General features: G+C 41.5%; 2 protein-coding genes across 3 annotated transcripts in view; both read left to right on the top strand.

Moving 5' to 3' along the window:
- DHTKD1 (dehydrogenase E1 and transketolase domain containing 1) overlaps positions 1-19,744 on the top strand; it is a 46,208-nt gene extending 26,464 nt beyond the window's left edge. The window contains exons 9-17 of the mRNA XM_087420823.1: positions 1,051-1,135; positions 1,627-1,766; positions 5,923-6,073; positions 7,180-7,286; positions 10,592-10,756; positions 14,469-14,551; positions 14,899-15,068; positions 16,640-16,725; positions 17,563-19,744. Of these exons, the coding sequence (XP_087276949.1) occupies positions 1,051-1,135; positions 1,627-1,766; positions 5,923-6,073; positions 7,180-7,286; positions 10,592-10,756; positions 14,469-14,551; positions 14,899-15,068; positions 16,640-16,725; positions 17,563-17,664 (1,089 nt within the window). The 3' untranslated portion in view covers positions 17,665-19,744. The remainder of the gene's footprint in view (positions 1-1,050; positions 1,136-1,626; positions 1,767-5,922; positions 6,074-7,179; positions 7,287-10,591; positions 10,757-14,468; positions 14,552-14,898; positions 15,069-16,639; positions 16,726-17,562) is intronic.
- Positions 1-26,041, top strand: part of SEC61A2 (SEC61 translocon subunit alpha 2) — a 213,892-nt gene that overhangs the window by 161,804 nt on the left and 26,047 nt on the right. Inside the window, exon 1 of one of the 2 annotated variants that reach the window (XM_087420824.1) lies at positions 23,482-23,582. The exons of the other annotated variant lie outside the window; for it this stretch is intronic. Coding sequence (XP_087276950.1) covers positions 23,576-23,582 — 7 coding nt within the window. The 5' untranslated portion in view covers positions 23,482-23,575. Of the gene's footprint in view, positions 1-23,481; positions 23,583-26,041 lie in introns of those variants that run through there. 2 annotated transcript variants of the gene reach the window in all.

Here is a 26,041-nt window from a genome sequence, read left to right as displayed (position 1 = left end):
GCTGAGAAAGACTGGCCCTGGGCTAACATCCATGCCCATCTTCCTCCATTTTATATGGGACGCCACCATAGCATGGCTTGCCAAGCAGTTCGTCAGTATGTGCCCAGGATCCGAACCGGCAAACCTCGGGCCACCACAGCAGAGCGTGCGCACTTAACCACTTGTGCCACCGGGCCAGCCACTGGCCTTCATCTTTCTTGAACTCGGATAAAGACACTGCCCTCTAAATTATTTTTATTTTTATTTTTTTTTATAATTTTATTTATTTTTTTTCCCCCCAAAGCCCCAGTAGGTAGTTGTAGGTCATAGCTACACATCCTTCTAGTTGCTGTATTTGGGACGCGGCCTCAGCATGGCCGGAGAAGCAGTGCGTCGGTGCGCGCCCGGGATCCGAACCCGGGCTGCCAGCAGCGGAGCGCGCGCACTTAACCGCTAAGCCACGGAGCCGGCCCTCTTTTTAAAACACTAAGTTCATTTTTAAGTTCTTGTTATAGGTATAGAGACTATTAAAGCAAACTATGTACTCAGCATCCAGCTGCAGAAATAGAATATTACAAATACCGTTCCCCATTACCCCTTCCTGATGGCAGTTCCTCTCATTCATCCTCACTAACCTGAGGGCACGTGTGTTTTGCCTGTTTTGAATGTCATATAATTGCAGTAATACTCTCATGTATCCTTCTGCACTTTCTGTTTAACATTATATTTTTGATACTTACCATTGTTGCGTTACATTTTTTGAACTCAGTGTGAAAAAAGAATTTGGACTCTTAAAAGTTTCTTTTTTATGGGCCGGCCCTGTGGCTTAGCTGTTAAGAGCTCGCGCTCCGATACTGGCAGCCCAGGTTCGGATCCCGGGCGCGCACCGACGCACCGCTTCTCTGGCCCTACTGAGGCCGCGTCCCACATGCAGCAACTAGAAGGAAGTGCAGCTATGACATACAACTATCTACTGGGGCTTTGGGGGAAAAAATAAATAAAGTTAAAAAAAACAATTTTAAATAAATAAATAAATAAATGTTTCTTTTTTCCTCCCCTTCAATTTTACAGTCCAGAATGGAGAAAGTGATGGATGGAACAAAGTTAGACTGGGCCACAGCAGAAGCTCTGGCCTTGGGCTCATTACTTGCTCAAGGTAAGAAGTTTCTGTTGAGCTGCACAGCTGGTAGGGGATGCTTCCTATGACATTCGTCATATGTGACCCCTGTGGTTCTTGATTACAACTACCTCTTTTTGTTTTCATTGACTGGAGAGGTTCTAAAATGTGTTAACTTTTCTTACCTGACAATATGATTTAATCTTAGTATGAGTCATGTTGACATCCTTCATCAGAGAAAAGACTATAAAGCAATTATTCCTGTAAAACAAAGGGCTCACAGCTAGATGTATTGGAAAGATATTTTCCTCTAAAAATTGTAGGGCAAATGACTCTCCATTCTTATACAATCTCACCTTGACTACAGACTTTTGAATATGGGACAGGTGTATTTTAATAAGGATTATCTATTATCCGAAGAAAAATTCTCAGGATGAGCTGGTGTGTTAAGAATTCAGAGTCACCATGCCTTATTATTACTAGGTTATTCATGGGAATCTGGATTTTCTTTTCCTTCTTGCTTGCTTAAGGTTTTAATGTTCGTCTGAGTGGCCAAGATGTTGGCCGTGGAACTTTCAGTCAGAGGCACGCAATGGTTGTTTGCCAGGAGACCGATGACACCTATATCCCTCTGAACCATATGGACCCTAATCAGAAGGGGTTTCTTGAGGTAGGATGTTTTATCTGTTGTAAAACCCAAGTGCTGATGATCATAGTTACAGGATTCTTAAAGCGACTAGAACCAGATGTTGGCAACTTTGGGTTCAATACCTTTTGAAGCGAAGGGGTGCTGAATGGGTGGAGAATGTAGGTCTGTACACTTGGAATGGAAATAACATACTAGCGAGTAGACCAGAGCTGTTTTACTCTGACTACTTATCTGTAATCCAGTAAATGTCCAATGGATGTTCAGTTTGTCAGTCCAAAATTGACATTATAACCTACATTTTGCTGAATTCATTAAAGTAAGCCAAAGATGTGGAAAATAAGCCAATATTTCTTGCCTACTTGAAAAAAAGAAACCCACTTCCTCAAGGTTACTTTATTCCCTAAGGTTTATGGGCTTGATGAATATGTCTGTTACCCTGTATTTCTGTGTGCCGGTCACTGAGCTGTTCTTGTTGTGAGTCAAGGGCAGGGGCTGGGTCTTTCATTTCTGTCTTTCCAACAACTAGCATAGTGCCTGGCACATGTTGATTAACATAAATTATCCTTTAAGGTATGATTAGCGCCATGTCATCTTTTTTCCTATTCTAGCCCTTTGTTGGAGAGTGTAATGTTGAGTTCACTGATACTCAATATTTATTTAAAAGTTCAATTCTCAAAGCACAATTCTAGGCAGATTACATAAAGGACATATAGCTTATATTTTCTTTAAATTAGTCTAAAATCCATCCCTGGATCAAGTCAGACTGGTGATCTAGATACTGAAATGTTTAGTATCCCCCCACCCCAATATCTTTTATTGAATTGTGATGTGATCTATAGTATTATTTAGCTTTTATTATTGCTATTTAAAAAGCCTAAGTTAAATGTCTTGCATCTGCTATGAGGAAGCTATCAAAGATTTCACTTATTATCATATACCATGTCCTTTATATGAAGACTCTGGGAGAAACTCCTGCTTGATCTTGGTTTTTCTTTATTGTGTGTACACTATGAATTCTGCAACTGACCAGCATTCCCTTATCAATAATGGCTTCTATAAAAATCAGAAAATAAAACAATGAATATATGCACTTTTCAAAAAATAATAATAATGATGGCTTCTAGGAAGAGGTGGAGGCCACAGCAGCCTCGGTGACAAAGGAATAGGTCACCAGATTATGTCTTTTCCCCAACTCTGTTCTTTGTCTCAATGTTTTATCTTCTTTCTCTCCATTTACATTTACACTATCATGTTGTATAGCATGGATATTTACGAGCCACCTTAAATACTTTTTAGAATAAATGAAAGCATTAATAGATTCAAGAAAATAAGGTAGATAAGTGTATAGAAGTGTATAAAGTATAATATATGCATAGGAGAAGGAGCAGCTAATCTACTTGGGGAAGTCAGGAAAAGCTTGGGAGAGGAAGCCAGATTTGAGCTGGGACTTGAAGGACGCTAGGAGTTGCCTCGTCTAATGTAGAGAGAACATTCTAGGTGGACACAATAGTGCATATAAAAGTTGTGAAGTCAGAGGACCTGACACCATGCTCAGGGAACTACAAATAACTTTATGTGAATGGAGTTTAAGCTGCAAAGTGGATACAGGAGTGAAAAAAGAAGAGATTGGCCAAATAGGACTACCTGCATGGTGAAAGACGTTGAATGTGATGTAAAACTGAAACCACGGAGGAATTTTGAACAAGGGATCAGATTTTCATATTACAAAGAGTGCTCCTGATGATACTTTGGGCCCTGAGTTGAAGAAAGGGGAGACTTAGGACAATTTCTAAGGAGGCTTCTATGTCACCTAGGCAAGAAATCATGGGGACATAAATTAGGGCAATAGCAGTGCAGATGGGATATGGGGCCAGACTTGACAACTAGTCAGAAAATAACAGCCATAGGACTTAGTCGTAGATGCAGGGAGTGAAGAAGAAAGACTAGTCTCAGTTATCTCCTAGCTTCCTAACTGGCACAGCTGGTATATGATGGTGACATTCACCCAAATAGAGAGTAAAGGGCAGGGAACAGGTTTAGTAAGGAAAGACGATGGATTCAGTTATGGACATTTGACTTTGAGGTGGCTGAATGACATAGAGGTTTCTGGCAGGCAATTAGATATGTATGTCTGGGGTTAATGAAGGAATCTGGTCTTGAGATATACATTCGGAAGTAATCAGGGTGTAGGAGGGTTTGGTACCACGGGAGTGGAAGAATCTCCCTGAGAGAGCAGAATGAGAAGAGAACCAAGGGATAGGGTCCTAGGAAAAACAACATTTAAGGGGCTAGCAGAGGAGAAGTATATCCCCAACGAGCATCCAGAAAGGCAGGATGCATTAGCACCTAGAAGGTCAAGGGTTGACCTCATGTATAGCTATTTCAGTGGAGCAATGAGAGCAGAAGCTAGATTGTACCAGTTGAAGGGTAAACAGAAGTTAAGGAGGTAGAGACAAGTGGATGAGATCATTCTTTCTAGAGGCTTGACTGTGAAAGGAAGCAGTGGCTGAGAGCACTGGTCAGGGGAATATTTCTTGTTTTATTTTTAAGCTTTTGATTGTCTGTCTGCTGAGAGGAGAAAGCCAGTGAGGAAAGGTTCAGAGAAGAGGGGTTAGGTGATGAAGCTGGGTAAAGAAGCAGAAGGAAGGGATGGATTTAGAATATGAGTGGGTATGTCAGCCTTGAGTAGGAAGAGAGATGAGGACGGACGTGAGGACAGGCAGAGGGACAAGGAAAGTGGCCAGTCCAAACCCCATTTACAACAGGCTCATGAATCTGAGAAATGCAGCAGTCTCTTTTTAAGTTAATGTATTATATAGATTATAACTGAAATCAAAGAGAAATCAGAAAAGATAAATTATGCATAATCCCATAATACTAATGTCATCTATTTTCATTTTTCTTTGTTGTCATTGAGTTCTTATCCATATAAATCACAAGTTTTTATAGTTGTAATCATAGCAGAGATGCAACTTTTTTACAGAGTTTTGTTTTTTTAAAATAAAAGCTTTCTTGAGATATAGAAGAGAATTCAACCTTTCATTGTATACAATTTAGTGGTTTTTAGTGTATTCACAGAGTTGTGCAACCATCACCACTATCTAATTTCAGAATATTTTCATCAACCCAAAAAGAAACCCCATACCCATTAGCAGTCACTCCCCATTCCTTCCTCCACCCAGCCCCTGGCAACCTGATCTACTTTCAGTTTCTACCAATTTGCCTATTTTGGCCTTTTCATATAAATAGAATCATACAATATGTGGCCTTTTGTGATTGGCTTCTTTCACTTAGCATCATGTTTTCAGGTCCATCCATGTTGTAGTGTGTATCAGTATTTCATTCCTTTTTATTGCCAAATAATATCCTGTAAATATGTAACTTTAAAAAATATTTTTTAGACAAATTTTGAAACAAACACAAAATTACCAAAAAGTGGATGTGTAATACAAAAGAACTTTTTGTCACTCTGAAACATTTGAGACATCAAGTTGGCAACATCAAGTTGCCAACCTGATGCCCCTGATGTGTATTTCCTACAAACAAGGACATTCTCCTACATCACCACAATACAACCGTCCAAGCCAGGAAATTAACACTGAGACGTGACTGACATCTTGTTCTCAAACCCAGTTCAGAATCACATTGCCTTTAATTGTCACATCTCTTTAGGAGCTGAGGAGTTTTACATCCTCAGAGATGTAATTTTGTGTTCTGCTTTTTTAATCTTAACATGTGGTGATGATTCTTTTGCTTTATTGTGCAAATGGGATATTAGAATAATGGATTCGAATCAAAGGTAGGCCTTTTTTGGGTAACTTCCCCCCTTTATTTTGTGATACTTTTTAAAAAGCTTGTATGACACAGTTTTCCTCTCAGCTGCAAAGATGGGTCATTTGAGAAGTTAATTTTGCTTCTCCTTGAAGAAAATTTTTAATGCCCATATTCCAATCTCTTTTGTCTCTTTCTGTCTTTGTCCCAACTTTTTCCATATGCATCATTCATAGAGAGCAGTAGATCTCCTTTCTCAAAGGAATGTGGAGATGAATGAAAACAAAGCTCCCCTCCACCCCTTCTCCCTTTTGAGAGGTTTGGATAAATGTGATGCTTTATCTTTACTGACTCACGTCACACCTTCCCTGGCGTGACAGTGTTTCTTTTCCCTTCCTTGCATTAGGTCAGCAACAGCCCGCTGTCCGAAGAGGCTGTCCTGGGATTTGAGTATGGGATGAGCATTGAAAGCCCTAAGTTACTGCCGATCTGGGAGGCTCAGTTTGGGGATTTCTTCAATGGTGCCCAGATCATCTTTGACACGTTCATCTCTGGAGGTTGGTGTTGGCATGTGGGTGTGTAGTGGATGCATGGCACCAGGCTGATGGGACGAATGAGGGAAAAGGGGCCATAGCTGCTCAGGAGACTCCTGTGCACCAGGGGGATTGTCCTGTCATCCACTAGGGCGGGCAGCTATCAGACAGTTAAATCAGCTGTCTGGGAGGGCTGAGGGCCACTCAGCGACTGTGCGGGGAGCACCTTCCCATCTTCGGGGGAATGTGTTTGGCTGTAGGGAGCAGTGCCTGTACCTGCCACTCCTAGGCGGTTTAACTTTTGGGTCTGCTCCTGGGGTATGTTGAGTAACTGTGACCTGAATCACAAGTAGGCAATGGTGACATAGTGAGGATTGGTGGTCAGAGTGAATGGCAGCCTTGCAGATTCACTTCCCTCAATCCAGGGAGACTCAAGTGTCTGAAAGTTGGAAGTTGTGCATCTTTATTATTTTTAATCGTCATTTACAAAAGCAGTAAAAATTTGTAAAAATTTTTGTTTTATTTTGTAATTGTAAAAATTATTGTAAAATTTGAATATTTGTTATTGTAAAAATTCAAAGTCTATGAAGTACAAGTCTGAGTCTCCCCCCAGACCCTTACCCCCTTTTCTGGGGGTAACCACTCTTGCATTTTGAGTGTGCACTTCAGCCCCTTCCCGTGGTTGTGTTTCTCTGTAACTGTAGTTGTGAAGAAGAAACGTTCCTTGAGGAGACTGGACCTTGACGTGTCCAGAGACTGTTCTAAGTGTCTGCGCCCTCAGTTTGAGGACAGTGGCCTGTGTTGTAAGCGGTGCTGTGAAGACAGATAGGAGCTGCCCAGCCTCGGAGGTGGAATCTGAGTGGCACGTGCCGTCCTGGAAGCCGGGACGCTCACCTTTGAGTCGGTCTTCCACTTGCTAATGCCCAGTGAATGTGTCATTGTAGGCTTTCAGCAGGAGGATGGATATTGTCCTCCTAAGGAGGGTGTAGCAATGCTAGCAAGCACGTGCAATGAAAACGGTTTTAGGGGGTCAGGCAGCAAACTAACACTTGTTTCTACCCAAGTCCATCGGACTCTTTCTTTTGTTCCTGTTTCATAGAGTTCTTACTCCCTACCGTGTGCTTTTCCAGGAGAGGCCAAGTGGCTCCTCCAGACTGGTATTGTTATTCTCCTTCCCCACGGGTACGACGGGGCCGGACCCGACCACTCCTCTTGTCGCATAGAGCGTTTCCTGCAGGTATGTCCAATGTCTTCTGGATGCCAAGAAATGTTTTCCTGCTTCCCAGGTGCTTTGAAATAGAACTACCTCCTGCAGATACTTAATGTGCACCTTAAACTGTAAGACATTGTAGTAGTTGAATGAAACAGATTTAATGCAATGTCAATATTCCTTGGAAACATGATGCCTCAGGTATATCAGTATCACGGTTTTACGGCAATTAAAGTGATTCCTGTGTGACAAAGGTCGGTGATTCCTAAACCAGGCTGATCATTGGAATCATCTAGGGAGCTTTTTATAAATAGAGGTACAGGGACCAACGCCGGATCAGATTCTTAGCATCGAGGGCTAGGAATCTGTATTTTTATTTAAAAAAATTTTTTTCAACTAATGATAGTATTTTTATAAAATAATTCATGATCATTAAAAAATTTTAAATAACCACCCAGAAATAACCATGTTATCATTTGGTGAGAAGCATTACTGATGTCTCCTTACGCATATGACTTCCTAATATTTTATTATGAAAATTTTCAAACATACAAAAAAGCTGAAAAAAATTTTACAGTGAACATTCATATGCCAACTGCCTAGATTCTACCGTTAATTTTTTCTTATACTTGTTTTATCACATATATGCTCGTCCATCATCCCTCTGTTTATATATCCATATTATTTTTTGCTGCATTTCAGAGTAAATGGAGACATCTGTACACATCACCCTAAGTACATGCATAACATTAATTATTTTAGCATACATGCAGATAAAATATATAGATAGATGGTAGATTAGTAGAAAGGTAGGTAGAACAGTAGATAGATGGATAGTTATACTGATAGATAATGACACGAGAAATGATTTTATAAAACAGATTACAGAAATAAATTGCAGGTAAATTAAAGAACTGCATGTGAAGTACAAAACTACAGTTTTTGAAAAATATAGGAAACGAGTATGTGGAAGACATAATTTGGGAGTCACTGGTATATAGATATTTAAAATCATAAGACTGGATGAAATCATCAAAGGAGTGTGTACAGATAGAATAGAGAAGTTGCCCCAAAACTGAGCCCTGGGATAGTCCAACCATAAGAGGCTGCAGAGAAGAAGAAATGAGACTGAGAAGGAGCAACCAGTGAGGTTGGAGGAGGGTCCTAGAAAGCAAGTGAAGAAAACATGACAAGAAGGAGGGAGTATCAAGGCCAATTAAGATGAAGACTGAGAATTAGCCATTGGATTTAGCAATGAAGAGTTCATTTGGTGGTTGGTAACTGCAGTTTAGATGGTGTGGTAGGGGCCAAATCTGATTGGAATGTATTTAGGAATATATGGAAGGAGGAAAGTTTAGAGGGAGTTTTGTTGCACATAGAACAAGGAAATGGGGTGTAGCTGATGGGGGAATTTGTGTCAAGAGAAGTTCTTTTTGTTTTTGTTTTTGTCTTAAAGATAGTACAAATAACAGCATGTTTGTATGCTGATAGGAATGATCCAGTAGAGAAGAAAATGATGATGCAGGAAGGAGGGTAGAATGACTGGAGTGATTGCTATGAGTAGGCAAGATGGGATGGCATCCACTGCATAAGGGATTGGCTCAGCTTTTGACAGGAGCATGGTGGGTTCATCTCTGGTAATAATTGGAAGGCAGAGAATATGGATGCAGATGATAGAAAATTTGTAGATGTTGAGGTAGGGGTTGGAGGAAATACTCTTGGATCATTAGCTGAGAGTGATGATGGAGGAGGCGGTCCTGGGTTTAAAGGTGTGAAATAGTCATCTGGGAGAGGAGGATAATGAGTAGATTAGGGAAATATAGTGGTCTAAGAGCATTGAGGGTCCACTTGAGATTCTTTGTCAAGATTTTAAAGTGAGATAGTCAGTGTGATTGTGTGTTTTCTCCAGCTACATTCCTTACATAGGTGCAGATGTGGAACAGGTGGAAAGTTGGGATTAACTAGGGTTGTGGTTTGGAGTGAGAAAGGGTCAAGGGAGTTAAGGGTGTATGCCAAAGAATGGTTATAATGATTGACTCTGGAATTTAGGCTAAATAAGGATGAGAAAGGAGATGTGAAAAGAGTAAAGGTCAGTGAAGAGGTGATAAGATCAGTGGGTTGGGGGTATTGATGAGGTTGAAGGGTTGCTGGAGTCACAGTGGTAAAGGGAGTTGAGCTAGAAAGGTAGGAAGTGGTGGTCAGAGTGGAATGCATAAACTAGAGCTTATGGAGAGGTTATTGATCATAACAAGGCTACTACCATGGGAATGGGTTGTGGAGGTAGGGTGGAGGACAGAGTTATGGGAGGACATGAGTTCAAGGAACCAAGAAGGCAGGGTGTTGAAAGGGTCATCTACATGTACATTAAAATTACTGATATCCTAAGTCAATATTGGTAACCCCACTGATACTACGATATTATGTAACCCCATTTAAGTTGAGAAAGATCTACATTTGCTCTCAACTTTTCAATCTTGTTTCTGCTTTTGATTTTGTTTTTGTCTTTAAAAACGAACAAACACACAAAACCAAACTATAATTGTGTTTATTTCATTACAAGAGTGAGATTCTGTTAGTGCTTCCTTCCACCATCTTAACCCCACAGTAATTAGAATCTGTATTTTTTTTTTAATTTTTAATTTTTTTTTTTCTGAGGAAGATTCACCCTGAGCTAACATCTGTACCAATCTTCCTCTGTTTTGTATGTGGATCGCTGCCACAGCATGGCCACTGACGAGGTGGTGTAGGTCCGCGCCCAGGAACCAAACCTGGGCCGCCGAAGTGAAGCACGCCAAACTTAACCACTAGGCCCCGGGGCTGGCCCCTGGAATCTGTATTTTTAAAAGGTCCTCTCCAGGGCCAGCCCCGTGGCTTAGCGGTTAAGTGCGTGCGCTCCGCTACTGGCGGCCCAGGTTCGGATCCCGGGCGCGCACCGACGCACTGCTTCTCTGGCCATGCTGAGGCCGCATCCCACATACAGCAGCTAGAAGGATGTGCAGCTATGGCATACAACTACCTACTGGGCCTTGGGGGGAAAAAAAAATTAAAAAAAAAAAAAAAGGTCCCCTCCAGATGCTTCTTGCAATCAGTTGTGTTTGGGAACAACCATGTTAAAATACAGAGACTTGGGCACATGGGGAAAACCATTAGACCTCTCCTCTGGTTAATCTTCACAAGTCATAAATTTACCCTCTGGTATTTTTCCATAATGAAGAGAAATATCTTTTCTCCTTCTAACTGAGAGCCCTGGGTTTCCCTTTGAATAGCATACATCATTATGATTGAATTAGATGGTCTGAACATTCTGCTCCTTTCTTTCATTTCTCTCCCAGATGTGTGACAGCATAGAAGAGGGGGTAGATGGAGACACAGTGAACATGTTCGTGGTGCACCCGACTACTCCTGCACAGTATTTCCACTTGCTTCGGAGACAAATGGTCCGGAACTTCAGAAAACCCCTGATTGTTGCTTCTCCTAAGATGTTACTCAGGTTCCCTGTAAGTAGGAAAAAAAAAAAAAGAAAAAGAAAAATCTAGTTAGCCTTTCTCCTTTTGTCATTTTTCTACTGCATTTTCCTCTATTTCTGTATCTAATTATAGTTCTGAATTACAGACATATCTTTGTAGTTTGAGTTGGCCATGCTGCTTTCTCTCTCTTTTTTTGACCTTTCAAGAATAACTGGACAGGCTGGCCCTGGTGGCCTAGTGGTTAAGTTTGGCGTGCAACACTTCATTGGCCCAGGTTGGTTCCCAGGTCTGGACCCACACCACTCATCTGTCAGTGGCCATGCTGTGGCAGCAGCTCACATACAAAATAGAGGAAGATTGGCAGCTGATGTTAGCTCAGTGCAAATATTCCTCAGCAAAAAAAAAAAAAAAAAAGAATAACTGGAAATATAGGTAGTGCTCAGTTTCAGTGTAATCAATGACAGGGATAGCAGACATCACCCTGGAATCCCACTCTGAGAAGAAATAATTTTGTAGAAAAAGTTTCAAAGTCCAAACGGTCTAAACACTGCTATATGGATAGTAGCAAGTTGGAAATTTAAAGTATTTTGATGAAAAGAAGTGGTATTATGCGTTGACTTTTATTTAGATTTTTTCTGTTAGCTACACTGATTTAAAAGGGTGAGTTTTCTTTTGGTTTACCTGAACTAAGTGTTAAGTGCACAATATATTTTTTAAGTCGCAAAAATATTCTAGTTTTCAAATGGCAGAATAAGTACTGGTAGGCATATATTTATTTATCCCATCTGCTATAATTTTTTTCAGTTTTATATGAGAGTCTTAATCAGGATTAACAGTCAAAAAACTTTTCCATTTATTTGGATGTTACTGCTGAGGTGAAATAAGTCGTTGAGGATTTGGCTGTTCAAGACTATCTTGTGCTTCTCACAGAGGTTTGAGGGTGCATATTTGGAATTGAAGGGTGTTGAGGAAAGTTGTGAGTTATTTGCTTTCACTGGTTGTGGCTTTTTTGTTGTTTTTTTTTTTTTTGCTGAGAAAGATTGTCCCTGAGCTAGCATCTGTTGCCAATCTTGCTCTATTTTGTATGTGAGCCACCTCCACAGCATGGCCACTGACGAGTGCTGTAGGTCCATGCCCAAGAACCAAACCCCGGGCCAGTGAAGTGGAGCGTGCCAAACTCAACCACTAGGCCATCAGGGCTGGCCCCTCGCTGGTTGCATTTTTAAGCAGTTCCTACCATTTGGAGGAGAGTAGGCAGATATTCTCACAGTCAGCTTTTGCCTGATCCTAGAAGGAGTGCCTCCTTAAATTTTGCACTCCAGGCACCACACCTGCCTCACCTAGTCCCGACTCTGGGAGTCAGGGTGGAGGAAATGCACTTCAAGTTATTTCACCAATGGCAGTGGTTCGTTTGTGTGGTCGATTTATTCTCTCTCACCCAGCATCCCTATGAACACTTTACATTTTGAGATGGCTTCATGAGCCTAGAAACATCACAGGATGCTTTCAAGAAAAATTAATGCTATCTCTTCTACACAGCTTTCTGATGGAGCTCTTTTTTTGTTTTGTTTTGTTTTCCTTCATTTTTCTATTTGACATTTATTTCAGCATAAGTTTACTTCATGAGTAAAATTTTTCCCTCTGTCCTGGGGCACATTCCCATAATTAAAAATGCAAAGTAGTAACTATTTTAAAATACACTATGTAGTAGCAACCACAGATTTTATGGAGAAGGATATTACACCACTACAGAACTTCTTTATTTGACAGAGACAGTTTAAAATGATGCGCCTGGTCGGCCCCGTGGCTTAGCGGTTAAGTGCGCGGGCTCCGCTGCTGGCGGCCGGGTTTGCATCCCCGGCGCCCACCTACGCACTGCTTCTCCGGCCATGCTGAGACCGCGTCCCACATACAGCAACTAGAAGGATGTGCAGCTATGACATGCAACTATCTACTGGGGCTTTGGGGGAAAAATAAATAAATAAAAATTAAAAAAAAATTAAAATGATGCGCCTTGTAAAATGATGCACCTACTATGAAATTTGAAATACATTAAAAAATCTCAAATCAGTATATAATTGCTGATGGGGCTCTTTTGACACAGATCTTTTGAAACAGCGATGTTAAAGGGGCCAAGTCAAAATGAAAATTAATTTATTTTCAAGAAGTATATACATCTGGGATTCTTGACCCAATTTTCACTGTACCCCTAAGGTTGTCACTGCGCCCTCAATCATAGCTATAAAGGAATGTAATGATACTAAATATCGTATATGTTTGTTACTAAGTATTGAGAACTTCTTTTGCTGTTTGAAATTGAGAATAAGAGTTCGTATTCTGGCTCTAATGTTCCACCCCTCGCGCTAAGTCTAATATATAGTGGCCTTACTTAGGAGCTTTAAAAAATATCAACAGCTATCCTATAGATTTTCAGGTGAAAAACTACTCTTATTAAGTAGTCAAATATCTTCCTTAAACATATAAGTCCTTTTATTAATTGAAAGTATGACCATTATTGAATTCTGATTTCTTTTCTTTTTTTTTTTTTGTGAGGAAGATCAGCCCTGAGCTAACATCCATGCCAATTCTCCTCTTTTTACCGAGGAAGACTGGCCCTGAGCTAACATCCGTGCCCATCTTCCTCCACTTTATGTGGGACGCCGCCACAGCATGGCCTGACAAGTGGTGCAGTGGTGCGCGGCCGGGATCCGAACCCGGGCTGCCAGCAGCGGAGCACGTGCACTTAACTGCTACGCCACAGGGCCGGCCCCTGAATTCTGATTTCTTCCTGAAAATTGGATTATTGGTACAAGTGATCTCTCAGAATATAAGTCAACCCTTTCTCTTGATGGCATACTTGGACGTGACTTGCCATGTAGCAAACATACCTCAGGACTATAGGGAGTTTGCCCACCAAGTGTTACCTAAATCCCACCCAACTCTAAACCCCAGCTTCTTTTGATTCCTACCATAGGAAGTGGGGACTGACAAAGGGTTCAGAATGGAGAAAGATCACATATTATTTAGTAATAAGAATAGTTGAATAGTTAATGTTAATTTTTAAGTTATATCACAATATCCCAGCATCACTGTGGCTTCCCTCAATGGGGAGGGCAAATGTCAAAATGTCATATACTCATTTAGGACTAGATTAGGGAAATTAACTAGATGATAGCAAAAGGGAGCAAATCCCCAGCTTTGGCTGCATCAGTTTTCTACTCTAAGCTCTTTGCAACAAGTATTTACTTAAATTGAGCTCATTAATAAAATTTCTTTTTCTCACAGAAATATTCATGTATTGTTCCTACTTGTTCTGACCTGATAAGGTTTCACTTATAAATTATAGTCAAAATCCTAAAGACAGAAATAATTTCCCTAGCTTAGCTGTTTTGGTTTACAATATAAATTGTATAAAATGTTGTTTCTAATCCCCCAAAATTAAAACATATTTTTTTATTGATAATAAAGTCATATGATCAAACTGAAATTTTGATTCTTAAAATTTTATTGTGGCACCAGAAGAAAGGCAATCTTATGTAACTTTGGAAAAATAATTTTGTTCTGAAGTATACAGAACTCATATCTTTTGGAAAGATACTATGTTTATGAGTACATATGTTTACTTATAGTCCTAGGCGAGAATTTTGATACTATTTCTTGGTAAAGATCCCTTATAAGTAAAAGCATCTTCAGCTCCTTTCCATTGGTTGATAGATTTATGGCTTTTCTTCCCCCTCCTTAGGCAGCTGTGTCAACTCTTCAAGAAATGGCACCAGGAACAACATTCAAACCAGTCATTGGTGATTCATCTGTGGATCCAAAAAAGTAATGCGATGTGTATCTCTGTTTTCATCCTCTGCAGTGGAATTTTAGTGAGTGGGAAAACTAGTTCTTGTTGAGGAACCCAAAGTGGCTCAAATCTCCTCTATCCTGGTATAAGTCCTCTACGTCAGTGGGGTAGGAGTGAGAGTATGCTTGGAAGAGTGAACTTTGGGGGCCTGTGTAGCTAAAGAAGGCTTGCCGTGGCATAGCATGTGGCTGAACCCAACTACAAAGCCCCCACTGCTTCAGTAGTGAAGCATTTAAATGTACATGGTCTCCCCTTTCTTCTGATACACTTCTTACTTGAAGATATTTCTCCCCCACCCTATTGTGCCTTTTCCACCCAACAGTGTTAAGAGTCTAGTGTTCTGCAGTGGCAAACATTTCTATGCCCTACTGAAGCAGAGAGAATCTTTGGAGGCCAAGAAGCATGACTTTGCCATCATCCGAATAGAGGAACTCTGCCCTTTCCCATTGGATTCATTACAACAGGAGATGAGCAAATACAGACATGTTAAAGGTAAAGGGTCATTCTTGCTAGAGTTCTTTGGTTTTCAGATGTCTGAAACCTATTCGGACCATCTCTAATGAAAAGAGGTTATGGGGGCAGTGAGCATTATTAGAAAATAGAATCTCATGGAATCTGGAGAGATGAAAATTATACTAGGAGAGCCAGTGTCTCCATGTCTTTTTTGGTGTCCCTTTCAGTCTCCCCCTTCTCTCATCTAAGACATCTAATTTCTTGAGAGTTTGGAGGGAATCAATGCTATACTATGATTTATGATAAATCCAGTATAATTATAAAAGATAAGCCTTTCCAACAAATGACACTGGAATAACTGGACTATAAACACCTTTTACAGAAATTAACTCAAAATTGATCGTAGACCTGAATGTGCAGCATAAAACTATAAAACTTCTAGGAGAAAATCTTCATGATTTTGGGTTAGGCAAAAAATTCTCAGATACATCACCAAAAGCACGTTCCATTAAAGAAAAATTGGACTTTATCAAAAAGGCACTGCAAGGAAAACAAAAAGACAAGCCACAACCTGGGAGAAAATATTTCCAAATACATATCTGACAAAGGACTATCCAGAATGTTTAAAGAGCTCTTAAAACTCAACAGTACAAAAACATATAATTCAGTTTTTCAAAATGCGCAAAAGAATTGAACAGCCACTTTACCAAAGAACTGGATGGCAAATAACCATATGAAAAGATGCTCGACGTAATTAGGGACAAGGGAAATGCAAATTAAGCCAAAATGAAATACAGCTACACACCTACCGGAATGGCTAAAATGAAAACAAAACAACAAATTGACAATATTGAGTGCTGATGAGGAAACAGGGCAATGGAACTCTCATTCAGTGCTGGTGGGAATGCAAACTAGTACAGCCACACTGGAAAACAGTTTGTCAGTTTCTTATACGGTTACCCAGAGAGTTACATACCAGTCAGCTGTCCCACTCCTAGGTATTTACCCAAGAGAAAGGAAAACATGTTCACAGAAAAATCCGTATGTGAATGTTTATGGCAGCTTCATTCATAATTGCCCAAATTGGGAACAACCAAAATGTCTTTCAACCAGTGAATGAATAAACAGTCTGTGGTACATCCATGCAATATCTCACCACTCAACAATAAAAGAGTGAACTATTGCTATCCACAAAATCACAAATGGATTTTGCTAATTCAAGGAAGCCCCTAAAGGCTACATACTATGATTCCATTTGTCTGACATTCTGGAAAAGGCAAAACTGTAAGGAGAGAGAAAAGATCAGTGGTTGCAAGAGGTTAGGGGTGGGAGGAGGAGTTGAGTACAAAGGGACAGGATGAGAGAATTTGGAGGGTTGATAGAATTGTTCTGTTATCATGATTATGGTGGTGGATACATGACTATGCCTTTGTCAAAAAAAAGTGACCCTCTGCCATATTGGAAAGGCATATACTTACTTGAGGATATATATAGAGAGAGAATATAGTGTACGTACAGATGTATACATATATATATATAGTGTGTGTGTGTGTGTATGTATGTTGTATGTGTTTACTTGAGGTAGTGAGATGAAATTTCTTCTTTTATAGATTTTATTTGGAGTCAGGAGGAGCCTCAGAACATGGGTCCGTGGTTTTTTGTTTCTTCCAGGTTTGAAAAGCAGCTGGCCTGCAAGGTAATGCCTCTTTCTCTCTTGGAATGTCTTGTGTGTCTTGTCTCTCCTGCAGTGCCAACAAGTGAGTTATCCCCTATCATCAGTCCCGTTCTGTTCAAGGTAAACTAAAATATAAAATCTAGTCTTTTGCTGTTCTTTCAGAATAAAATGCTGAGTGTTTATTGAGCTATATACATGTACATACTACTATCACGTAAAAAAAAAGTAGTTATACTCAAAACGGTAAACACCCTTACCTGTCGTGTACTTTCCTATTAGCCTGCTCAGCACTCTTGTCCTAAAGCATCCAAGCCCTGGGGGAACAGGGCGATGAGCAGGGTGATGAGCAGTCCTGTTTTACAACATGGGAGTACACGCACCCAAGAACACTTGTTCCAGGCCCATCCATACAGCTGGTATACATCAAAGGCCAAATCTTCTTGATTCTGCTTTAAGAAAGGAAAAACAATGAGAAGAGCAATTGTGCTTCTGTGTGTCTTTCTATTCTGCTTTGATTAGAACTCAGTTCACTCATTCGAAACTAGTTTGCTAGGCTCAAATCATTTTCACATGTAAATAGTTCTAACTTAGGAAACTCTACAATTAAAACCAACTAATAGTTACTGAAAAATAAGACAAATTCAAGAATTTGTACCTAAATTTCATACCTGACATTTAGTTATTAGTTTTTAGTTGTGACATATATCTCCCTCCAATCTGTTCTAGGTAACTCATTATTTTTCGAAAAAAGTGATTTATGGTTAAATAAGCTAAGAGAAATATATGCACCTCCTTGGGAGAACTAAGCAGAGCTCTGATCTTATCAAAATGTCATTTTCTTTTCTGCTTCAATGATAGCTCCGTCTTGTGAGCAGACCCCCTTTGCCAGCACCCGCTGTCGGAATTGGCACCGTTCACCTGCAGCAGCATGGAGATGTCCTCACCAAGACCTTCGCTTGATGAAGTCCTTTGAAGAAATCCTACTTCCTTTAAAACAACTGCCATAGAAGGAAAGGCTTTCCTCTATTCTCTCCGCCTTCTGTTAGGTAACATGAGAAGACTGGATTCCTCTAAGATGTTGGGACTGATGAGGACAGTTTAATTTGGAATATGTGGAATAGTCAAGGGAATCGTTCATCAATACAGGAATCCGACAAGTAACTTTTTTTTTTTCTGGTGAGGAAGATTGGCCCTGAGCTGACATCTGTGCTAATCTTCCTCTATTTTGTATGTGGGACACTGCCTCAGCATGACTTGATGAGCGGTGTGGAGGTCTGCACCCAGGATCCAAACCCACAAACCTCGGCCACTGAAGCAGAGTGCACAAACTTAACCACTACACCACGGGGCTGGGCCCCCCCGCCCCCACCCTCCACCACCAAGTAACTTTTATCCTTAAAAATACACTAGTGTTTCTTTTGGTTAGATTTGAGTGAGTTGTATAGCTACGCCCTTATCCAGATTTTTTTAGGCTTTCCTCTTTCTAATTAACTTTAAATACCCAGGAAAAGTTCTTTAGCCTGAATTTACATCTACATATAGATTACCTCAATGATTTGTTTGGTGCATGTCACTTTCGTTAATTTTATTCAAAGTCCTGTGACCACCACTATTTTCGTTTTATGTCATCTCTGGTGCTGCTTTCCAGCCACTGTGAAAAATGTTTCACCAAACACTGTAGCAAAACTAAATTGATTTGTGTCCTTCAAGATCATTGTTTTACCCATTATCCTTAAATACAGGTCCTATTAAATATAAACTCTGGGTGTATGATCCTCTAGGATGGTATTACTAAGTTAAGGAGTTTTAGCTACAGTGAAATTGATTTGTGGTCTACTTTGCCATAGTATCTTTTTTCCCCCTAAATTGTTCTAGTAATGATATCTTAATATTTTTAATTTACTTTGGGTGTCTGATATGGGTATTTCAGCCCTTGGTTAATCAGTCTTGCCTCTAAAAGTCCCTGCTGTGGTGTGATGTTTATTTTTGGTATTTAACTTTGACAGGGGGGACTTCCCAACACCTGGTACTTGGGGATTTCTAGAGATCGCCAACCCATTCCCTTATTCTGAAATTAAATTGCACTGGAAGCGTAACTAGACAGCAGCAAACTGTAGCTTTACATGGCGTGGTGCTGCAGAGGCTCTGTCATCTACCATTCTTGTGCGGTGACACTGCTGTTCTCAGAAACCATGGGGGAAGTACCAAGCCACTGGAACGCCCCCTCCACTTTTACTGGCAGCTGGTTATGCCTTTCACAATAAATGTACAGGTTGTTCTGGCTGCAGCAGTAGATTCATGATTCACATCTTAAATGTGTGCATTAGTGTATTGATATAACATTTCTGTGATATTCACTATCCCTTTTATTTCTGTACACCTTAATGCTTCCTTCCTGTGTCAAGCCTTACAGGTCATGTAATTTAGTGCCACTCATGTAAATCAGTAAAATTACAAAGTTCCATTTAATGAGAACCGTTATCAATGTTGTATATTGAATTATAAAAAAATAAAAGCACAGTGTCATTGTTTTCAGAGCTCTTGGTTTCTTAAGTTAAAAAATTTCAAAGTCTAGGTTTTGTTTTTTTAGTTTAGTTTCGATCTCTACACATTTCTAACTTTACACCTCACTAGTCTGTTTATGGTTTCTTGTTACATCTTCTCCAACTTGAGCCATGAAATGTGTCTTCTGTATCTTAACCTTCTTACTCGCAATCACCACTGCAATACGGGTCAGCATTTTGAATTACCTTGGAGGAAGGGACCATTTGAAGAATTCCCAATCAAATACTCCCATAATAAAGCATGGGATAAAAATATTATAATAAAGTAAAATAAAAATATTTTACTTTGTTCCTCTTAAAAATTTGATAATGTGATATTTGTATCCCATTTACAACTAGGCTAAATTTCATATTCAATGAAGATGAGTTCAAATTGGGTATTCAGTGAACAGAAATATTAACTGTGAAAGAATTTTCATTTTGTTTAAAATGATACATTATTCTTAGTAAAATAAAATTTCCTTCTTTATAAGAACCATTTTGCTCAGTTTTCCTTGTTTTTCATACACATACTATAAGGAAAAATATTCTAAAGCATAGCCTTTTTTAGTCTGACTGGATTACCTTTGAAGTTTTATTATTTTTTAAAATTCCTTGACTGACAATAGAAACAGTATCCTTTTTACAAAATTGAGGAAATACAGTTTAAGGAAATTAGAGGTTACACAGGAAGGAAGTCACAGATTAAGAATCAAGACTTCTGAGTCTTGAGGTTCCAAAAGTTTTACGTACATTTCTCTGGAATGTACTTGGATATTTAGTTTTCATCTTCAGCTTCTCGTAAGGTTCAGGCTAAAACTATTATATTTTTGGGACAATTCGACAAAATATTTAAATCCTCAAAATTTATAACATACTATTACACAAACAACTCCTAAATTACTCTATGGAAGTAGTAATTCATTGTCATGTTTGCATTTATATCTGATAAAGCACAATCTAAAGCAGACTATTTCCCCACTGCCAATTGCAGACTATTTCCCCACTGCCAATTGCAAAATCAGTTAATTTTAGAAAATTTTTTATTGTAGTGTAGTTGACATACAATATTATGTTAGTCTCAGATGTACAACGTAGTGAATCGACATTTATATACATCACAAAATGATCACCATGACAAGTCTAGTAACCATCTGTCAGCATACAAAGTTATTACAATCTTATCGACTATATTCCCTATGCTGTACATTACATCTCCATGACTTATTTATTTTATAACTGGAAGTTTGTACTTCTTAATCTCCTTCACCTGTTTTGCCCATCCCTCCACTCCCCTCCTTTCTGGCGACCACTAGTTTGTTCTTTGCATCTATGAGTTTGTTTCTGTTACTTAGAAAGCTTTTTTTTTTTAATTATTTATTTATTTATTTATTTATTTATTTATTCCCCCAAAGCCCCAGTAGATAGTTGTATGTCATAGCTACACATCCTTCTAGTTGCTGTACGTGGGACGCGGCCTCAGCATGGCAGGAGAAGCGGTGCGTCGGTGCACGCCCAGGATCTGAACCCTGGCCTCCAGCATCGGAGCGCGCGCACTTAACCGCTAAGCCACGGGGCCGGCCCTAGAAAACTTTTAATAAAAGCGTATTTAGTGTTATTTCTCTGTGTCTTCTCTAACTCATATGGAGAACCAGCTATAATTAAACAAAAACAAGAAATGACCCTATAAGAGTACAATGGTATTTCCTCAATAAGTAGTTTATTAGACACCTATTGCATATATGGCATTGTTCTGCACACTAGAAATACATAGGAGTAAAAGATAAAATGGGTTGCCCACTGTCCTCAATGGACTAACAACTTATTTGCGAAGAGAAAGCATTTTACATGTAGAGCGAGGAACGTTCTTGCTGGATATGCTACAACAACATGGGAGGTCAAGGGAGAGTGGTGTTTATGATAGATGTAGATTAGGTGGCATATTGCGGTTACACAAAGAAAAGTTCTGAGTAGCATGTAGTAGTAGAAAGACTGAAGAATCTTGGGCGGGTAATTCACCAAAGTTATCTCGAGTGTCAAAGCTTATTCCCAGGCTCTAACTTGAAACATGGAGCTGTCCCAGAAATAGGCAGTAAAGAGAGGTACAGGCCACTCTTCTCTTCCTGTCAAGTAGATTTTCAATTAGCTGCATCTTTATTGAAGGGATGTTATTCTCATGAAATTAGCTCACAATCTACTGTCAAAACTATATTTAAGTCGACCACTTATAGGTTACTGCGGATGATACAAAAATTAAGACCCTCCCTGCCATCCAGAAGATCATGATGTAGTAGGGGAGATTAGGCAAGTATGAAAATGACTAATACCAAGTAGAATGAGGTAAGAATGAAGTCACAGAATGTGAGATTATGACTAAGGTAGATTGTATTTTCCAAAAGTGGCCAGAGCAGAATTTTGTGTCCCACCTGCTCTTCCAGAACCTTGCCACATCTCTGCTTGGAGGTGGAGTCTATTTCCCTTCCCTCTCGCAATCGAGCAGGACTTGATGGCTGCCTCTACAAACACAATGCACTGAAAATGATGCTGGGTGATTTCCAAGGACTTGGCTTGGTACCCAGCTGCCATGTTGTGGGGAAGCCCAGGCCACGTGGAAAACCCCAGTGGAGGTGTCTGAGCCGACAACTTCTGCTGAGCTCTTAGCTGACGGCTAGTATCAAACACCAAGCTTGTGAGAGCCTTCGGATAATTCAAGGCCCCGGCCTTGGAGCTGTCTCAGATGACCCCAAGTGGAGCAGAGAGCCATGCGAGCCCAGTCTAAATTGCCATATGTATATGTGTATGTGTGTGTGCATGTGTATGTATATACGAGTGCGTGTGTATGTTCAAAGATAAACAAAGCCAGACACTAACTAAAGTGATAACAACACATTTTAATCAGTAATATACTATTTTAGTAGGGAAAGGAGTCCACAGAGAACTAAACTCAACTTTGATTTGTATGGAGGTGACTGGAGTTTTAAAAGGAGAATGAGGGACTAGGGAGGCGGTGAGGGAGGCTCAGTAGAGTCATGGGAGTGAAAAATTACAAAAAGCTGGAAGGAGAGTTTGGTCCATGTGAAACACATCTGGATTTGGTAACTGGTGCTCATGGAAGTTAGGCTCCTACCTTCCCACAGAGGCTGAGAGACAGAGACCCTATCCTCACGCGTTGACGGGTACAAACAGTAAATCTTTTGGCAGCCTTGCGCTTTCCCAGGCAGATACTTGAAGGTGGCTAGTATCATCCTGGGGATGGAGCTGTTAGAAACTATGTTGGTGTTTACTCAAGTCTTTATAAGCCAAAGGAAGGCCCTAGTGGAGAAAGGGCTCAGAAGATCCTGACTAGAGCGTGTTCAAAGAAAGAATCCTTGTCAGTGTGCACACACACAAGTATTTTGTTTGATTTGGTGATTATAGGTCATTGGGGACCTTTGAAATAGCTTGTTTCAGCAGAAGGTAGCTTGCAGGAGTTTAAAATTTGAGCAAGGAAAATAAATTTGAGGGCCTTCTACATGTCAACCTCTTCCTTTAATTTTCACACCTTGGAGGTGGCTATTATTCTTCATTTACCCATGTAGCTCAGAAAGGTGAATTGCCCCAAGCCATTAACAAGTAGAGGGAGGGATTAACACGTAGGGCCGGCGGATTTCTAGGACTGTATGCTTTCCCTTACCCCACGCTCTCCAAAAAGGGGTAAAAGGAGACTGGTCCAGACGGACAAAATCCTCATCTCTGTATTTTGGAGAAGCTGAAGGAGCCCAAGTAGTAGAGAGAGTGGAGAGTTCACAAGCTATTAACTAGAGACAAGCTGTCACAAATTTCTGAAAACTTCCAGTAAGATGGAAGCAAAATAAAAAGGTGGTTCGGGTCACGCGGGCTCTCGGGCGGCTCAGCTCCAGGCTTGGGGACGGAACCGCGGCCCGCGCTCCTCGGACGGCCGCTTTGGCCGGGCTTTGGCCTGGGCCGGACGTGGCAGTGGAGGAAACGGCCACTGCTTGACACTGAGCTCGGACAGGCGCTCCGAGAGGCAAGGCCGGGGCCGCCGTGGCCTCGGAGGGGCTCCCGGCTCCCCATCCGCCCCGGAGCGCGCCCTCTGGAGCGCCGGCGGTAGCCATGGCAACGCGGCGGACGTCGGCTGCGCCGGCGGCGGGGGCCCCGTCAGGGGGCGGGGTCAGGCGGGGCGGGGGCGCGGGTCACGTGGCCGGGGCGGAGCCTGCGCGGGGCCGGCCGGAGCGCGTCGGGAGCGGCCGCCGAGGCCCGAGCCGCGGGACCGGAGCGAAGGCCGCGCCGAGGCCGCCGTGCCCCGCCGGGCGCCCCCAGCCGCCACCATGGGCAGTGAGTAGCGGCGGCGCGGCTCTGGCCGGGGGCGCGGGCCCCGACGGGCTGCGGGCGGTGGGGCGGGCGCCCGCTCGGGGTCGCCCAGCCCCGGGGGCCCGGAGGCGCGGGCCGCCGGGGAGCGCGCGGGCCGGGGGCCTCCGCCGAGGCTCCTGCAGCCGTGCGAGGCCTTCCCGGGCGGCCCCGGAGGCCCGGGGTTTGCGCTCGATAGGTGGCGAGGAGCGGAGGACGGCGCGGGCAGGCCGTGGGCTTGGAGGCGGGGAGTTAGGGACCCGGGCGAAACCTGGACCACTTTTAATTTTTCAGGAGCTTGGGAAGCTCCTATTTTTATTCCCAAATCACCCTTCCTCTGCATATTAGTTGGGATGAATACAGCTCCCTGACTTATTTTTTAAAAAGTGATGCATGGCATGTATTTTAGGGGAGGAAAGGAGTGCGATTGGTAGCACAGCGTTTTTCTTAAAATTTTCGTTTCAGTCGTTCTGTAGCGTTTACTGAAAACTCACTGTTATAGAAGGTTGTATAAGCCTTAGGGACAAGGCCTCGTCTGATGGGGATCTTTTGAGGGCCCTCTCCTAAATATGTAACACCACGTATGTTCACATATATACTTACATAGCTGTTCAGATGTTTGTTGAATGAATGAAAAACTGCAAACCCCAGCTGTGCACCCATTGGCCAACTAGTGGGCATTTGGGAGAAGCTAGAAAGGAAGTAGAGGAGACCCCCAGCCTTGAATGGGCAGTATCATGGGTGAAATTCTGGCCAACGCAAGAAAAGACAAGTGGCAGCAAAAGCATTGCTTGAAAATGAATACTCCAACATAGATGATCATAAAATGCCAGTATATCTGGGAGGGTGGCTTGGATTGAGGTGGGAAAGGAAAGGGAAAAAGGGATTCTAGGAATTTTTCCTGATGTGATTGAGATGCATTTTGCATTAGAGGTGAAGACTTTCCTAATTCACATTTACTTTCCAAGTAGTCCAAAGTGGTACTTGGGTAGCAAACATCTGCCCTTGAGAATTTCCGAATTATTCTATCAAACATCAGTGACTGCCATCATTTTGAGAGGTTTTATAAAAAGATAGTGTAGTCACCTTTGGGTAATTGCGGAAGTGTAATCACTCATGTCCATTTCAATACAATTTCGTGGTGGTAGGTAGAGCATCCAGTGTCTGTGGGGGAAAGTGATCATCACTAATAGCTAGTTGTGGCTTCTTGTGTTTTTGCACATTACAGACACTGGCAAAGACAGAGATTATCATCTTCATCCTCCAGTTCTTTGGCAGGACCTAAGCATGCCAGTAGATAGTGTCTGTCCTTAAAGAACCTTGGTTTATCGTATTATGAGTTATTTTGGAAAACAGTGCCTTCTAATGAAATGTACATGTCAGTCTCTGGGCTGAGTATTCTACATATATAAGTACTTTGAGATCGTTATGTGGCAGAGTGAACAAGCAATGGATAGTGCCTTAATGAAATGAAGTAGAGATCGTATACTTAAAAAAAGCTATCTGGGGGCCGGCCCGGTGGCGCAGGCGGTTGGGTGCGCACGTTCCGCTGCGGCGGCCCGGGGTTCGCCGGTTCGGATCCCGGGTGCGCACCGACGCACCGCTTGTTAGGCAATGCTGTGGCGGCGTCCCATATAAAGTAGAGGAGGATGGGCATGGATGTTAGCCCAGGGCCAGTCTTCCTCAGCAAAAAAGAGGAGGATTGGCAACAGATGTTAGCTCAGGGCTGGTCCTCCTCACAAAAAAAAAAAAAAAAAAAAAAAAAGCTATCTGTAGGGCCAGCCTGGTGGCACAGTGGTTAAGTTCACACGCTCTGCTTTGGTGGCCCTGGGGTTCGCTGGTTCGGATCCTGGGCATGGACCTACGCACCGCTCATCAAGCCTTGCTGTGGCAGGAGTCCCGTGTATAAAGTGGAGGAAGATGGGCACGGATGTTAGCCCAGGGCCAGTCTTCCTTAGCAAAAAGAGGAGGAATGGCAGATGTTAGCTCAGGGCTAATCTTCCTCACCACAAAAAAAAATAAGCTATCTGTACAAGGTGATTCCACGATCTTTCTCACTTATGCATTTCAGCATCTTTCAGTCTAAATTAAGTCAGTTCTGCCGTTTCAGCCCATTTCTGGATGTACTTTCCCCCTTTCTTTCTTCTCTGGTATGTCCTATTTTCTTTTGTAATGCATTGTCTTGTGGGTAACATAATAGACTGCGTTTGCTCTTTTTGATGTGATGATGCTCATTGAATTATTCCCTTTCTGTGTATATGAAAGGGCTGGATTCAAGCATGAGGAAGCAAAACCATGGTTAAAGGATACTGGATTACTTTGCTTCTACCGACTAGCCCTTAAACCTTTTGGATTCTTTTGTCCCTTGAATTATTTCTCTTCCTGTATATATTTGAAATGGAGAGCATTATGATTAATTAATTTTGGGGGTGGGGATGGGATGGATT

The sequence above is a fragment of the Ceratotherium simum genome, chromosome 32 (assembly GCF_057802395.1).
Source record: "Ceratotherium simum simum isolate JZ-2026a chromosome 32, ASM5780239v1, whole genome shotgun sequence".
In the NCBI taxonomy this organism is placed as follows: Eukaryota; Metazoa; Chordata; class Mammalia; order Perissodactyla; family Rhinocerotidae; genus Ceratotherium; species Ceratotherium simum.
The sequence above is the reverse complement of the archived record's forward strand: the minus strand, read 5'-3'. Positions and strand labels throughout refer to the sequence as shown.